We start from the raw sequence: 17,125 nt of genomic DNA, 5'->3' as shown, positions 1-17,125 counted from the left end.
TGTTTCCACTGTTGACTCATCCTTCCGCGACCCGGTCATTAAATGTTGTAGTTACTCAAGGCTCTGTTCTACATTTTCTTCTTTTGACATTTCTTCCTAAGGGACCTCATCCATACCCATGGCCCCAGAACACTCATGACTCAAACTCAAACACACACACACACACACACACACACACACACACACACACTGGAGCCACAAAGCCATTGCTGTAAACAAACTGCCTTTTGGACATATCCTTCAGAATATCTTAAACACACCTGAAACTTAGCATGTCCAAAATTCAACTTGGCACATCTCACCCTCCCAAACCTCCAGACGTCCGCCATGACCCTGTTAGCGGACACCCCCTTTCCTCTCGCCATCACATATTCAATTCAAGTCCATCCATTTACCCAGAAAGTGGATTTTCACGACCACCCTCCTCTCCCACCTCACCCAAACTACCATTATCTCCCTTCTGGACCACTGTCAGAGTCCCTAACCGATCACCCTGCCGTCACTAAGTCATTCTTTCCACTATGGCCAGAATAACATTTAAGATGGACATTTTAAGATAATCTCATCCTGCCAGTCCTTCTCTTGCCTCTCAAATATCCATCAATCTCCTGCCATTGTTTCCAGAAGAGAAAGCACCTAATATGGCCTGGACCACAGTGACCCCTAATCACTTCCTCCAGCTCGTTTTTATCTAAGCTGTTTCTCCTAACAACACCTGGCCTTTTTTCATTTCCTCAAAGTGCAACCCTGTACCCAGAATATATCGCTTTGACCCCTTCTCACGTATTTTAGTCTCCTACCCTTTAGACCTCAGCTCAATCATCTCCACTGGGAAACCTTCCCTGAGTCTCCAGAGAAGGTCGACTCCTGCTATAACAGTCTCACAGCACCGTGTTCCTTTCTTTCATGTGAGATACTAAACCTATAATCGCATGTTTAATTATGAGACTGATTAATTACCTGTACCCCCTAAAAAACTGAAACCACACAGGGAAGGAACCGTGTGTGTGTAAGTTTGCTGCTGCACCCCCAAGAACCTAGCACACGAGGATCCCAATTAATATTTACTGAAAGAAGAAATGGACATTGCACCTAACGACCCACCACAGCGATTCTTACAAAACCTTTTACACGAACCTGGGATTTAAACATGCGAGCATTCCTAGAATATCTTTAGAACAGCTGCATGTTTGCTTGAGAACTAGGCATGTACCCAAATGGTACACTGACATGTTTAAAATGAAATGTCCTACAGACAGTATCCCCAACATGATTAGGCAGCAGTCTACAAATTTATTTGTACTGCACGTGACCTTCCCCCCCCCAGAAACAATTTGCGAATGGTGAATAAGCTCCAACCCAGCCCTCAAAATCTTACCTATCTCCCGATGGAGTCAGCATCTTACTGTAAGAACTTTAAGGCTGACTGCACTTCTGAACCAAGAATTCAGGGAACCTCTCAGTCCAGAGCACCCCTCAACTCCAAGCCCTTCAGGGCTTGAACCCCCATGGGCTCCTTCAGCCCTGACCCTTTAGTCTTTCTCATGGCCCTAAAGCTTTTTGAGCCCTAAGCAAAGCAGGAGGCAATGCATACACAGAAGCAAGTTCCAAAATCAAGAAGATCTGCTGGCAGCCAGAGACAATAGTAATGGACATCTGCAGAAAAGCAGAGGTCACGAGTGAAGGGCTGGGCACAGTGGACATGGCATGGGAGAGAGAGAGCTCCGGCAGGGAGGATTTCAGGACAGCCAGGGTGTGCAGGAGGCAAGCTCAGAACCCCAATAACTGACTGAGTTGTGACTCCCATGCTCCTAAAATGGGACATATATCCCCAAATCATCTTAGCTTCACGAGATCCTCCCTATCCTCCACCAAGAGCTTTCAGTTCCTTGTACCTTTTCATCGGAAGCAATAAATACAAGTTAGCAAACATATCAATCCCAAATTCGGTAGGAAGAAAAAAAAACAAGTAAACTAGAAACCATACCTTTGCTCCATTCCAGGTAGGAAGGGGTCAAACAGCACAAAACAGCTCCTTAGAGAAAGCAGAAACAGAAGGAGACTGAAATCTTCTTTTAAATGATGTTTACAACTTCTAGGATGACTCCAGCCTGTAAATTTCAATTTGCGTGGTAACGAATTTGATTTGATTTCTTTGAAGCCAGAAAACCTTTTCAAAAGCAATTATGAGAGCACAGGGGGTGAGGGGACTTGTGGAGGCACAGACATTCAGCCAGCTGATGTGAGTTTCTGTTGTCTTCAGATACCTGCCAACCTTCACTCACCCACATGGCTCCACCCATTACAGCCTGGCAAGTGGAGGGTGATTTTAGATAAACTTCTAATTCCCTGCCAGCACCAGAGCTTGGGGTGTGTATGGGTGTGTGTGGGTGTGGGGGTAGGGAGTGTTATGGGTGTGTGGGGGTGGGGGTGGGTACATGCAGGGGGGTAGAGATGTGTGGGTGTGTGACAATGTGCGTGTGTGTGTGTGTGTGTGTGTGTGTGCAGGCACATGAATGAGGTGACAGAGGAGAAATTATTAACTCTCTGTTAATTCTGCCTCTTCGAGTCAGCTCATCACCTACACACATATACCCCGTATTTAATGCACTGACAATAACTGCTTTCCTAGCGAACAAAGGGTATCTGCAGACTATTTTCCATCGAGGTGTAGAGTTTAGCTCTGGCCCCAGGTCGTCCCTGATTCCTACACCCCTCTGACTGCGATTCTGTCTTCCCAGTCCCTGGAGCCCCAGGCCGGTAACAGCTCAGGGTCCGAACCCAGATCTCCTGGCAAGTCTGGAATCTTCTCCATGGCTGATTTCCCCTATGTGACAAATTCACTGTCTCTCAGCTGGTCACTATCCCGGCACTTGCTGGCAGGTCTTCTACGGTCCGTCAAACAAGGACAAGAAAGTAAACAATAAAAGACTATGAGACAATTTTCCCATCAGGTTAAAAACCCTCAAGTTCTTCCGCCTTCATTGAAATCACTCCATTTTTTTTCCTTTTAAATTTTACTGATTTTTGAGAGAGAGAGAGATCATGCACACAGGGGAGGGGCAGAGAGAGAGAGAGAGAAGACAAAATCCCAAGCAGGCTCCGCACTGTCAGCGCAGGGCCCGGTGCGGGGCTCGAACCCACGGACCGAGACCACGACCTGAGCCGAAACCAAGCATTGGACACTTAACCGAATGAGCCAGCCAGGTGTTCCTCACTCACTGCCTTTTCTAACTGACTTTTCTTTCTCCTGAATTCCTGGAGAATTCTGCACCTCACAAATTGTACTTGAGGAAAAAGGAATAATACTAAATTCTCTAAATATGTTATTTCTGCTAGTAAGACTGTAAGCTTCTGGAGCACAGGAAGTGTGACAAAGGACTTGTACCCCTGAGGACGCTTATGATGGTCTGGAAGGACCAACTCAATGGCAAATCATCAGTGGAGTAGCAAATCAGCTTCAACTGTTCTAGGAGGAGACATGTCTGTTAATAGCATAAAGGAAGGATTTCTACATAAGGCAATTCGAGGTAACCCCTGGCCCCTGAAAGTGTTCTTCTCCTTCCCAAATCGAGAAAGTCTCTCAATTCTTCCTTCCCTAGTGTTACAACATATTGCATCATACTTTTTAAAAACTCAAGTATAACATATAGTAAGGTGCACTAATCTTGAATGTACAGCTTTGTGATTTTTTTAATTTAAGTACGCTTCATACCCAGTGCAGAGCCCAACATGGGACTTGAACTCATAACCCTGAGATCAAGATCTGAGCCGAGATCAAGAGTCGGATGCTTAACCGACTGAGCCATCCAGGTGCCCCTATGATCTCTTACATAGATATACACCTATGCAAATGCCTCCCACATCAAAGTACAGAACATTTGTAGTTCCCCAGCAAACTCCTGCCCTGCCAATACCCACTCCGATACCAACCACTCTTCTGACCTCTATCACTACAGGTTAGTTATGCCTACTCTTGAATTTCACATAAATGGAATCGTGCAGTTACATACCTGGGCTCTTTCTCCCACCATTATGACATTTATCCATATTATTATTTGTTTTTAAATTTTTTTTAATGTTTATTTTGGGGAGAGAGAGACAGAGCGTGAGCAGGGGAGGGGCAGAGAGAGAGGGAGACACAGAATCCAAAGCAGGCTCCAGGCTCTGAGCCGTCAGCAGAGAGCCCGACACGGGGCTCGAACTCACAAGCCTTCAAGCAGCAAGATCGTGACCTGAGCTGAAGGTGGCCGCTCAACCAACTGAGCCACCCAGGTGCCCTGACATTTATCCGTATTATACACAGCAGTGGGGTGTTCCTTTTCATTGCTGCCTAGTATTCCACTGTGTAAATACGCTACATTTTCTTTATCCTACTATTGTTAGCTATTTGGTCTGTTCCTTGTTTTTGCCTATTATGACTAAACGTGCTATGAATATTCTTGCACATAACTTCTAGTGGACGTAAGTGCTCATTTCTGTTGGCCATATACCCAGGGATGGCATTTCTGAGTCAAGAGGTATATAAACACCCAACTTTGACAGGTTCAAACAATTGTCCAAAGAGACTCTACCAATTTGCGCTCACAACAAGGGTAAGAGTTGTGTGGCGATATCACAGGCTTTTTGCACCATTTTCGTGGTGTTTTTTAGTGTGCAATTAGTCAACTGGACACAGCCAGTTGCATGCTAAGCAGCTATGAACCTTTGTGATTGGTTGACCAGCCCTAACACAAGCATACGGACAGCGTGAGGGGACCAGCACCCCAGAGTATGGTATGGGGACCGGATGCGTCACAAAAGTGAATCTGAATCAGGTAGACAAAGGAGAATGGCAACGAGTCTGTTATTTACTCCTGGCTAATGGTGAGTCACACTCTCTGGGGTCTGTACATTATTGCTGGTGGCTGTACATGTATTACACGGTTCATACATTCTACACAAGCCTCACTTGAGGAAAGGAGGCAGGAAACTGCCAGAAGGAACTGGCACAACTGCCGTGGGAACCCGCATTGCTTGCCAACACGGAGAAACCCAAGAGAAATCAAAGGGGGTATGAGGACCACTACATATGTGGAGGAAATTGGAAATTGGAAATAAGAAGATCTCTCTCCCCAAGATGGACTGAGTACACAAGGCAGAACTTAAAAAAAACCCTTTTTCACTAGTGCACTGAGTTATAAACATCGTCATTTTAATAGCGGGAGCCCGGACTCTCTTGAGGAGAAAACAGGTCTGGTGATGGCTTTTCTGCCTGTTTAAGTACTGACAGAAAAAGAAACTAGGATTCTGGAGAAGGGGGCTCTTGAATGAGCACGAGCCAGTAGGAGGCGGGGGGAAGGCACCTGGGGAAGCAGGTGCACGCAGGCTCCCAAGATGGGGAGGGGGCAGGACTTTCAAGGACAGTGTGTGCTCTCTGGAGGGCAGTGATACCACCCCTCCTTACACCTCCAGCAAAGAGAGCCCCACACAAGGTGAATGGCGCTTGGGAAACACAGGGAAAGATGTGGCCTTTGTCCGGGCCAGGATGGGCTGGCTATAAGGAGGAGTGAGGTCAGGAGATGATTGGCCAAAGAAAATTGGACCTTGAAGGGACCGTTTATACAAAACCTGCTGGAATCAAAAAGAAACAAACAAACAAACAAACAAAACCTAGGAGGGGCATTAAACCTCCCATCAGGTATGGGATTGGGAGTTAGACATTTAAGTCTCAAAGGACAAAGTGACATGCAGGAAGATGTTGCAGGGATGGAAAAGGAAGTATGAACAGGGAGCAGCGAGGGGACAGCCGTAAGAAACAGAACGGTGAGTGCCACAGCAACGCGTAGTCAGAAGAGGCCTTAAGTAGCAGGATATACCAAAACCACATTTAGAATCTGTGAACTAGGAAACCAATTTAAGGAGTCTCATCCCCCTCCCCCCACCCCCCCACCAGCTCAGAAAAAAATTAAAAAAGAAAAAAGAACATAGAAGAGAGAGAAATTATGAAACACAAAATAAACAGGAAGAAAATATGAGAATAAATAAGAATTTGTCTTCCAAAGGGGAAAAAAAAAAACAAATTGAAAAGGAACAATCAGGGGCGCCTGGGTGGCGCAGTCGGTTAAGCGTCCGACTTCAGCCAGGTCACGATCCCGCGGTCCGTGAGTTCGAGCCCCGCGTCGGGCTCTGGGCTGATGGCTCGGAGCCTGGAGCCTGTTTCCGATTCTGTGTCTCCCTCTCTCTCTGCCCCTCGCCCGTTCATGCTCTGTCTCTCTCTGTCCCAAAAATAAAATAAAATAAAATAAAATAAAATAAAATAAAATAAAATAAAATAAAATAAAATAAAATAAAAAAGAAAAGGAACAATCAAAGAAATAAAAAGAACTTTTTTTTTTTCCAGCTGAAGAAAAACCAGATTCCATAGTTAAAGGATCGAATGATTGTTGGGCGGGAATGCTGAAAAAAGACATTCTACAGATAATCTGATGACACTTACAAGTGACCAAAAAAACATCCTACAAGCTTCCAGACCACTCCCCTACCCACGGTACTCCCTCCACCCAAAGAAGTCCCCCAAACAGCACCTGGCCAGGGAAAAGAAACCTGCTGATATCAGCCCTCTCATTTGCAAATAAAATGCTAGGGGGATGACAAAAGAAGTGGGGGGGGGGGGGACATTCTACAGCCTGGTGGTGACTCAAGGGAGGCTATAAAAAGAAGATCTCTTCAGACTTGCCTGACTCAGAATACCACGGGTCAGCTGTGCTCCCCTGAGAGGCCCTTCCCCAGTCCCCTCATCCTCTCTGTCTCCAACTCTGGGGAGAAACCACTGTAACAGAACACTGCACCTCCCAAAGAAGTGTGCCACCTTCTCCAGGGGAAGGTTTGTATCCCGCCCACTCTCACCCACGCTGTACCCTAGAGAAAAGTTCTCTAGATCTCTCTCAACACTGTCCTACTAAACCTCCCTCGGATGATGGCCTCTTCTGGCAACTATCCCGACTCTCTCTCTCTCTCTTTCATCTGCCACATTTCTTGTTACTCTTATTCCTCCTCTCCACTTCCTAACTCTCCCTCCCCAGTGCCATCTGGCTTCTCCCGCCGTGCCTGGAAGGAAGGCCATCCAGGAAGGTGTGATAGCATCTGCCCATCCTTACCGTACTGGCCTCACTGTTACACTCAGTAGGACCACCCACCTTCTCCTTGAAACTTTCTGCTTGCTAGAAATCGGTGAATGGAATGCATTCATTCCTGGGCCTCCAGAGCTGTTTGCTCCGTTCTGTTTTGGTTTTGTTTTCTCCTTTCCCTCTGCCTGACCTTAAATGTTCCTGTTCCCCAGCCTTCCTTCCCTCGTTGCTCTTTTCAGAGACTGTGTCCGCCTCGCTCATTTGTTTCCGGAAATCAGAACCTCCTCGAGTAAAAGGAGGGGTTTGTGAGAAGGATCCAGGGATATCTCAAAAAACCCAAGCACAGGAACCCCTGTGGTCTCATGCAGGTCTGGAATCCCTTGCTTTTTGTCCCTGCTAGGAGAACACTTATCCCCCTTCTGCCTGTGTTTCCAGGGCATGAGGGAATAGAAAGACAAATCTGAATGGCCAGGCACACATTCACAGGGTCACGTGCTTCAGTGGGTCAGCCACGGGAGTGGGGGTAGCGAAGGGGGAAGGCTTGGGTTCTTTTTTAGGCTACTGGTTGGACTCGGAATTTCCCCCGCAAGCCCAGTCATATCTCTGTAGGCACAACAGCACATGACCAGTCCCCGAACAGAGGTCCAGGACAGGGGATTGAGGGCCTCATGCCTTCTTCAGTCATGCTCTGTAATATGGCTTTTATCAAAGGAGCCTGCGCTGGGGTTTCTAGGGTACTGCACTGACTAACAGAATCATTATTTCCATGCGTCCACAAGTGGATCTTCGTGTGCATGCCCAATTTACCAGAACCTAGAAGACTCTTTCCCTAAGCAGCTCTAGCGGACACTGAATTCATTCTAGGACGGTGCGCAGTCATGAGCTCCCAAAGGCCAGCACTCTGCTGCCTTCTCTTCATGGCCTGTGTCTGGCAAAGAGCCTGGGCCAGAGGCACAAGGTCAACGGTTAATAAATACTGGCTCCACAAACACGTCCGTAGCATGTTCTTTTCTTGGAAGTATTAACCAGTCTGCTTCTGGAACCGGCACACGTCCTCTTCACCCGGCTTCAATCTTCCCTTCCTACAAACCCCAGAGGCCATTTCCAACTCCTTCCCTCCCTCCTGGAAGAATCTCACGCATAAGTGTCAGTCTTTAAGCATTTTGAGATTTGGGCAAAACAAAACAGATATGGAACAATGTTTGCTCCTCAAGATTAATGGTGCCCTTTGCCAGTAAGGAAAAAAAAAAATCTAATGGAATTGTTTCATTGAGTTAGTTTAATTTGTACATTTATATAAGATTTATGATCAACTGGATGGAAAAAGGCTGGCAACCAGCTTTTTGTTCTGTTTGAGGCCTGTGCTAATAGCTGCCTCCCATCGACAGAAATGGACCCACCAAGTGGGAGCATTGTTCCTTTTCCTGTGGAGACTGTTGGATTGTTCCTTTTCCTTTCTGGGCCAAGAAGAAAGCCAAGAGGGAGGGAAATACTTCTCTAGTCATTCTTGACTTGTATACCATGTGTTTCTCTCCATCTCCATCGTGACGGATTTCAGCCACTACCTTCCCATCAAGTATAAATGACCAAAGGTACCAGCCTCATCATTGGCCAGGCGACTCTGTCACCCATAGCTCTCATTTTTAAAGTCTACGCCAGAAGCCCACTACATGTCAAGGCATTTGGTCTCTCTGCCCAAGGGAGGACTTCCAGCACCAAGGACACATGAGTTCCGTTAAATGCTCACAGGGCACTTTCCGTGTCAGGTCTTAGCCTCAGTGCTAGGGATACAGAAGCCAGTAAGATACAGGAGCTTACGGTCTAGTGAGAAAGGCAGACGTCTTGTTGGAAAATGCCCGTGAAATGTGCCAAGTGACCAATTCCTCCACCTGGGTTCTAGACTTCCTTCTTCAGTGCATAGTCTCAGGAGCCCCAGGCTATTGTCCCTTTCTCTCCTAATTCTTCAGTCTTTCCTCTCTACCCAGCTCCTTCCCTTTGGCATTTAAACGTGTGCAAGCCTCTCCAGTTTTTAAAACTATAATTCTTTCTAAACTCACTATTGTCCCCCCCAGCAACGGTCCTTTCTCTTTACTTCCGGAAGAGTATCACTCTTTGTCTGTCCCTCTGTCTCTCTTTCTCCTCTCTTCTTACTTTCCACTGACCCCTCAAGCCACTCAAGATGAGTGTTGCCCTCATCCTCCACCAGGAATGTTCTAAGATCAGCAATATCTTCTACGTTGTGAAATCCAAACGATGCTTCTCAGTCATCCACTTACTGCACATCTCAGCTCCACTGGCACCCCGGACCACGCTCCCCCTTCTGGAAAGCTCTTTCCCTGTGGCCTCCGTGGAAGCCTTCTTGACCCTAGGTCCACCTGCAGCCCCCCAGCTCCTACCAAACACCATGCCTGTGCCTCCAGGGGGATCCAGGGCCTCAGCCACATCCCTGGCCTTCTCATGTGAACTTCAGGAAGAGCCTCCTACTCTCCTCCTGCCAGCCCACCTCCAACCTACGCAGTATGTTACAGCTAGACGAGCCTTAAAAATGTCAGATGTAACCACGTCTCTTCCCTGCTTGCAGCTTCCGATGATTCCCCACTTCCTTGGGGATAAAGTCCAAAATCCTTAGCGTGGCCTATCATGCTCATCATGGCGTGTGCCTCCTTCTCCTGCCCTTATCTCCCACTGCTCACCCCGGTCTGGCCAGTGTGACACTCTTAGTTTTCGTGCTGTTCTGTGGACCTGTGCACTTCAGTTGTTCCCCCTACTTCAACATCCCCCCTCCCCATCTTTGCCTGGCTAACTCCCTCCCACTCCTCAGATTTCACTTGAAATGCCACTTCACCTGGAAATCTTTGGTACCCAAAGTTTTGGCTCAATCCCACTATAAGCTTCCGTGGCACGGAGAACTTTCCATTTCTCCAGCTTAACATCCAGCACACCTGTTATTACTTATTCACTGCCTGTCTTCATGTTTGAACATTAACCTAAATGCGGGGCAGGGGGGCTGTCTTGTTTACTGCTGTATCCCCAACACCTAGGATGGGGCATATTTTTGAATGAATGCATGAATGAATGAGAAATGCACTAGATGCTATAAAAACAACTACGCAGTCATCACAGGTCAGGCCTTTTCCCAAACTATACTACTACGATTTCTAAAGGAAATGTAGCCGAAACCAGATGGTGGGTTCATAGAAAGGGCGAGATGTTTGTAAAGGGCAGGTGTGTTTACGGAAAGTAGTTAAGAAGAGCATGATGGCTTTTAAGAGAACCACTGTTATTCTAAAGTTTTACAGTACCAAATACAAGATCTAGGGTGTGACAGTATCCAATAACTCTGCCCATGATATGGTTCATACTCTGAGGAAATATTTGTTATCTTAAATTCACGTCGCACATTTCCAGTTGAGTAAAGGCATGATAGAAACAAACAGTAGCTTCTGTGATGAGGTAGTTACAATGAGCTCATGTCATAAATCAACGTGGCCAGGACCTAGGGATCAAGGCTTTCTAAAAATAAAAATTTGATCTGGATAAGAAAGTAATCAAGCTTTTTAAAATCATGGATGTACAGAGCAGAAATGGACCCGACATTATCCAGCCCAAACCTCCCACCCTCTCCTCCAACCCCTCCTCCATCCATGTTGTCTAATACAGGAAGCAGAGGCCCTAAGAGTTGAAGTCACTTCCCTAAGGTTAATGTCCTGTTAGCAGCAAATTGGGTAATAAAATCCAGATGTCTATGCCAGTGGAACTGAATGCTTCCCTCTTCTTGATTCCATAAACTCTAATTTTATGAAATTTATAAGCCTTCTCCAAACCATGGCCCGAAAAAATGGTTTTCCAGAAACTCTTATTCTTCTCTAGTCTCTAATCCTGATTCACTAAAGAGAATACCCTGAATAAAACAAAGCCTTTAGGTGCTGCTGACCCCAATAACACCTTCCCCTTACCACTTACACTGCTCAAAGGCTTAGGATATAATAATAGTAGTCGCTGAAGAACTTTGAATAACGCCTTGACATAATATTCTGTCCTGAGGCATTACGTAACGTAGTGCCCTTTTGTCCATTCTAAGCCCTGAGAAAATCAGCCTCCCTGCTGTCATAGAATATTTTGGAAACTTCTGTGTTTCCAAAAAAATCACTCAGGATGATCTGGCAATTCCACTCCTGTGTATACGTCTAAAAGAATTTAGGGGCGCCTGGGTGGCGCAGTCGGTTAAGCGTCCGACTTCAGCCAGGTCACGATCTCGCGGTCCGTGAGTTCGAGCCCCGCGTCGGGCTCTGGGCTGATGGCTCAGAGCCTGGAGCCTGTTTCCGATTCTGTGTCTCCCTCTCTCTCTGCCCCTCCCCCGTTCATGCTCTGTCTCTCTCTGTCCCAAAAATAAACGTTGAAAAAAAAAATTTTTTTTAAATAAAAAAAAAATAAAAGAATTTAAAGCAAGGAGGGACTCAAACGGATACTCGTACATCAACGTCCAGTGCAGCGTTATTCACAAGAGTCAGAAGGTGGAAATGACCCAAGTGTCCACCAACAGAGGAGCTGATAACAAAATGTGGTGTCTATATACGCAATGGAATATTATTTGGCCAAATAATAGAATGTCATTCTGATAGGTGATACAACATGGATATAACAGGAAAAGAGTGTGCTAAGTGAAATAAAGCTGACACAAAAGAACACATACTGTAGAATTCCACTTCTGGGAGATACTCAGAACAGGCAAATTGAGACAGTATGTAGGACAGCTACCAGGACTGGAGGGACAGAGAAACGGGCAGTCCCTGCTTAATGGGTACAGTCTCTGCTTGGGATGATGAAAGAGTTCAGGAAGCAGACAGTGGTGGTGATGTCGAATGCACTGTGCAGGATGCCTGTCTTGGTGGCCACCGTCAGGCTAGGATGGACCCCACTCTCGTGTGTTCTAGGCAGGGGCTTACAGGAAAGTCACGGTACAGACCTGCCCTGCTTTCTATGGACTGAGGAAGGGGGCAGGGGAAGAATTTTAATTAAGTTGTGGAACGACATTCTGCCCCAAGAAGCAGCAGGGAAAGGCAAGTTCTCTTGGTTTCCCATTCGAATTCAGGAGCAGTTTCTTGAACTGACACCCTGATCTGATGCATAAGACGAGGAACCATCTAGCATCTGAATGAGAAAAGCGTTTCTCAGGCCTGAGAACTTTTTGACCACCCACCACCCTCCTCATTTGTGCCTTCAAGACTGTGGCTCTGATGGGGTGCCTGGGTGGCCCAGTCAGTTAAAGCATCGGACTTCGGCTCAGGTCATGACCTCACGGTTCGTGGGTTCAAGCCCCGTGCTGGGCTCTGTGCTGACAGCTCAAAGCCTGGAGCCTGCTTCAGATTCTGTGTCTCCTTCTCTCTCTGCTTCTCCCCCATTCATGCTCTGTCTCTCAAAAATAAATAAATGTTAAGAAAAAAAAAAAAAAGGACTGTGGCTCTGGCCATTACCTTCTTTCCTTATGAGGTCTGTTCCATTTCTAGTTTCCAAACTACCGAGAACTTAACGACTAGAACTCAATTATGTAAACACGGGGAGGCAGGATTTTTTTAGTTTCAAAGACGTAAGGTGCCACCGGCCAGGAATGTGGGTCTCCTGTTCAAATGGCCAGGTTTTGTGTCCAGGTTATACATCCAGAGGTTATAGTCTATGATGCAGTAAAGGCATTTCTGGCCACTCACCTTCCTACTGATCTTCCCAAGGACTGAGAAGACATTAAGAAGAACATACTAACTTTTGGGGGGGCCAATTTTGGGTCAGCAGTTTCGAAGGTCGTGATAAATATAAGGGAAATGATTTTGCATAGCATATTTCCTTCCGGGGAAGCTACAATAAACCAAGGGTATGTAACTGAAGAGTCCCTAGAACCAGACTCGTTTGCAGAGACAAATGTGTTACCCTCTATGATTCTGGCAGTTTTGATCTTCAGTTACATTTTTCTGGTGGGAGATATCTGGCCAAATGTCTTCCGGTCTGGAAACGAAGAGAATGCATTCACAGGGCCTAGGGAAAGCGGCGGATGGTATTTTCCAAAGACGGCCACGGCTTCCCACAGGCTGTTCTCACAGCGTGACTGACCTTCCTCCCACGGAGGTGTGTGGCATCCACGTTCCTCCCCTTGTATCTGGGCGGGAGCCTGTGACTGCCCCAGACAACAGATGCTACGGGGCTTCTGAAGCTTGGTCTAAGACACCACCTGGCCTTCTCTCTTTTGGGCCTGTCCTCGGAAGCCAGTCCCCATTTATGAGGAAGCTGGGACAAATGAAAAAACCCCGCGGAGGCGTCTGGCAAGTCGAGCCGAGGGCTAAGCCGCCATCATTCCCAGGCGTGTGAGGGAGCAAGCTTTCCAAAGATTCTATCCCCAGCTGCTCCAGCCGTCCGGTGAGGCTCCAGACAGCACGGAGCAGACACAAGCTGTCCCTGGCGTGCCCTGTCTGAGAATGCCTGACCCACAGACTCTGTGGACATAATAAATGGTTGTTTTTATCGCTGAAAAAAAAAATTGCTCAAGTCATGCTTAAATTAAGTTTCCGTTAGTATAAAATGAGAGCATGACAAAGCACACTGTGACGCTTGAAGGGTCGGTCACCGACACACAGCCCTAGTACCAACAGTATTAACACAGTGTGGCACACGGTCTATTAGAGAAAAGTAAGAGAGCACGTAGAGTTCCCCAGACTCTCATCTCCCACAGCATGGGCCAGCCATCGATGGTCTATCTGCACCAAGGCCAAAGTCCAGGAGAGCATGGCCAGCCTCTTACGGTAATCTGGGTGCACACAAAAAAAGGACCTGATCTCACACCACGTTACACATTTAGGCTGCTACACGCTTACGTTGGCCTATGGAACACTTAGGTTCTCTGGGTCACGAGAAGTAAAAGATGGCATCTCTGGGCCCTGAGAGAAGAGTAGGGAAAATGCATACGGAGGGCCCAATCTACACTGAAGGTCAAAGGTTGCATACGGAGCACCCTGGAACAATCTAGAAGAGCCTCTGCATATCCAGAATGTTAACATCCACCAAAAGCCCTGCTGCCCCTCTGCAGACTAGCTCAGGCCAGCTCAGCCTGGCAGAAGGAGAGAGGAGCCCAGCCCCTTCAGATGTGTCTCCCATCAGACACAAAGGGAACACAGTGAGAATCTTCCCTAACCTTCTCTTCTGCCGTCCTCCCATCAAAACAAGATGGTCACTTGCACCCTTCACATTGGCAGAATTAAAAAAAAATTTTTTTTTAACGTTTATTCATTTTTGAGAGAGAGAGAGAGAGAGAGAGAGAGAGACAGAGACAGAGACAGAGCGTGAGTGGGGGAGGGGCAGAGAGAGAGGGAGACACAGAATCTGAAGCAGGCTCCAGGTTCCGCGCTGGTAGCACAGAGCCCAATGCGGGGCTTGAACCCACGAACCGTGAGATCATGACCTGAGCCTAAGGCAGACGCTTAACCAACTGAGCCACCCAGGTGCCCCTGGCAGAATTTTAAAGATGAGTAGTATTCAGTGTTGGTGGGCCCCCTGGGAGAGGTGTATGCTCATAATAAACACAGGAGTATAAAACAGTAGCTCGGCAGGGAAATTTGACAGTGTCTATCAAATCACAATATAACTACCCTCTGGCAGAGCAACTCTACTTCTATTCCAGTTTAAGTTTGTTTTTAAAGCAATATTTTAGCACGGGTACAAAGAGATGTCTATTGCAACAAAATACTGGAAATACCAATGGAGGAATAAGTAAGCAAATTTTGGCATATTCTTCTATGAAATACTATGCAACAGTTATGAATAAAGTAGATTTATAAGTGCCAATATAAATAGGGTTCTACAACATAGTTTTGTCCATTTATGTTGTTTTGGAGTGTGTAAAAAAATGCCTACTTATAATTACCTTGGTTTAAAATTAACATCAAGTTTCTTTTAATCTTTTTTTTATTTATTTGAGAGAGAGAGAGAGAGAGAAAGAGAGAGAGAACATGAGTAGGGGAGGGGCAGAGAGAGAGGGAGAGAGAGAATCCCAAACAGGCTCCATGCTGTCGGCACAGAGCCCAACATGGGGCTCGATACCATGAACTGTGAGATCATGATCATGACCTGAGCCGAAATCAGGTCAGATGCTTAACTGACTGAGCCACCCAGGCACCCCAGCATCAAACTTCTTAATGCTCCAAAACTGCACTACATGCAGATAGTGATATATAGTCGTTTGCCAGACAGTGAGGCTCAGAATAGATCAATTACATTGGAATCCCCAGAGCGTCTTAGAATCTAGAATCTAGGACATCATAGCTACTCAGCACTGTTTAATAAATTAACAAAACAGGCTAGCAGTTCCAAGGCTCCTTCTGGTTCTAGTTCTTTGATTCTAACTGGAGGAACACTGTCCTTTTGAATAAAATGGTGACAACAATGCCCACCTCACAGCGCTGCTGCGATGACAAATAAATCCTAGCAACTGTTGTATTGTCAGACTTCACTGGATAAAAATGACTTTTCTGTCAAGTTCAGAGACACACTAGATGTTTCAGAGAGACTTTTTCAATGTGTTTGGAGGAGGCGGGGGGAGGTGTGAAGGAGGGGATGGGAGAGAGGGTCAAACATTAAAAATACTACCATAGATGAGGGTGAAGAGGGGGATGATGGCAAGAGCCAAGCCCAGACGTGAGGCATGGTCAAAAGTAACAATAATAGCGGGCGCCTGGGTGGCTCAGTGGGTTAAGCGTCCGGCTTTGGCTCATGTCATGAGCTCAGGTCATGATCTCACCATTCATGGGTTCACACCCTGCATTGGGCTCTGCCCAATCCCAAGCAGGGGAGCCTGCTTGGGATTCTCTCTCCTTCTCTCTCTCTCTCTCTCTGTCTCTCTCTCTCTCTCTGCCCCACCCCCCGACACATGGGTGTGCATGCTCTCTCTAAAATAAAATTTTTAAAAAGGTAACAGAAAAAAAAGTAACAGTCATAGGAAGGGCATTATACTTTTAAAAGCTTTGAGCATGTACACTAACAGGAAACTCCTGGAAACCCTTGATTGGAGAAAGTACACAAGCAGGAAACTGCTGAAGTTGGGAGTGGCTCCAGAGAAGTTCCATTCTGGTCCCTGACCTTGATCACAATTGAGGGAAACTAGGCTTTCAATCTCATTGAAGCAGAGAGAGTACTGGTTGTTAGTTTCCCAGAGTTGCCCAAACAAGTTCAAGTTTAACCGGGTGGCTTAAAATCACAGAAATGTAATCCCTCATGGTTCTAGAGGCCAGGAGTCTGAAATCAAGGTGCCTGCAGAGCTGCTTCCTGCTGGGAGTGTGAAGGAGTGTACGTGTGTCTTTCTCCTAGCTTCTGCAGATGCATCACCTTGGGCTCCTGCTTTGTGGTCACCTTCATTCCGTGTCTCTCCTCTGTGTCTTTTCCTGTGGCTCTGCCTTTGTCTTTTCCTCTTGCTGTAAAGGCACCTGCTATTGGATTAGGGTCTACCTACATAATCCAGGATGATCTCCTCTTAAGATCCTTAATTATATCAGGGCATCTGGGTGGCTCCATGGGTTAAGCATCCAACTTGGTATCAGCTAAGGTCATACTGTCAAGGTTTGTGAGTTCGAGCCCCATGTTGGGCTCCACTCTGACAGAGCAGAGCCTCCTTGGGATTCTCTCTCTCCCTCTCTCTCTCTCTGTTCCTTCTCCACTCATGCTCTCTCTCTCTCAAAATAAATAAATAAACTTAAAAAAAATCCCTAATTATATCCAAAAGGTCCTCTTCCTATATTAGGTCACATTTGGAGGCTCCAGATAGACATATCTCGTGGGGGCAGGGCAACTGCCAACCTCCCATAGCTTGCTCGTGCGGTTTTGGCATTGGAAGAAGGCTACTACAACAGAAATATAAACCAAAGGGAAGTAAAAGCTAAAAATAAAAAATGTAAAGTTTCCTGGGCAGTTTCAAACCAGCAGATGTAAGTGGCTTGTGGTATCATCGTCAACACTTTCTGGCAGCCTCTTTAAAAACTGAC

General features: G+C 46.5%; 1 protein-coding gene across 8 annotated transcripts in view; it reads right to left on the bottom strand.

Moving 5' to 3' along the window:
* CMAH (cytidine monophospho-N-acetylneuraminic acid hydroxylase) overlaps positions 1-17,125 on the bottom strand; it is a 144,189-nt gene that overhangs the window by 95,484 nt on the left and 31,580 nt on the right. For 3 of the 8 annotated variants that reach the window (XM_045056979.1, XR_006597453.1, XR_006597454.1), the window contains exons 1-2: positions 7,140-7,246; positions 1,988-2,035 (exon numbers count right to left, since the gene is read on the bottom strand). The exons of 1 other annotated variant lie outside the window; for it this stretch is intronic. In XM_045056979.1, coding sequence (XP_044912914.1) covers positions 1,988-2,035; positions 7,140-7,231 — 140 coding nt within the window. In that variant the 5' untranslated portion in view covers positions 7,232-7,246. 8 annotated transcript variants of the gene reach the window in all.

The sequence above is a fragment of the Felis catus genome, chromosome B2 (genome assembly GCF_018350175.1).
Source record: "Felis catus isolate Fca126 chromosome B2, F.catus_Fca126_mat1.0, whole genome shotgun sequence".
In the NCBI taxonomy this organism is placed as follows: domain Eukaryota; kingdom Metazoa; phylum Chordata; class Mammalia; order Carnivora; family Felidae; genus Felis; species Felis catus.
The sequence above is the reverse complement of the archived record's forward strand: the minus strand, read 5'-3'. Positions and strand labels throughout refer to the sequence as shown.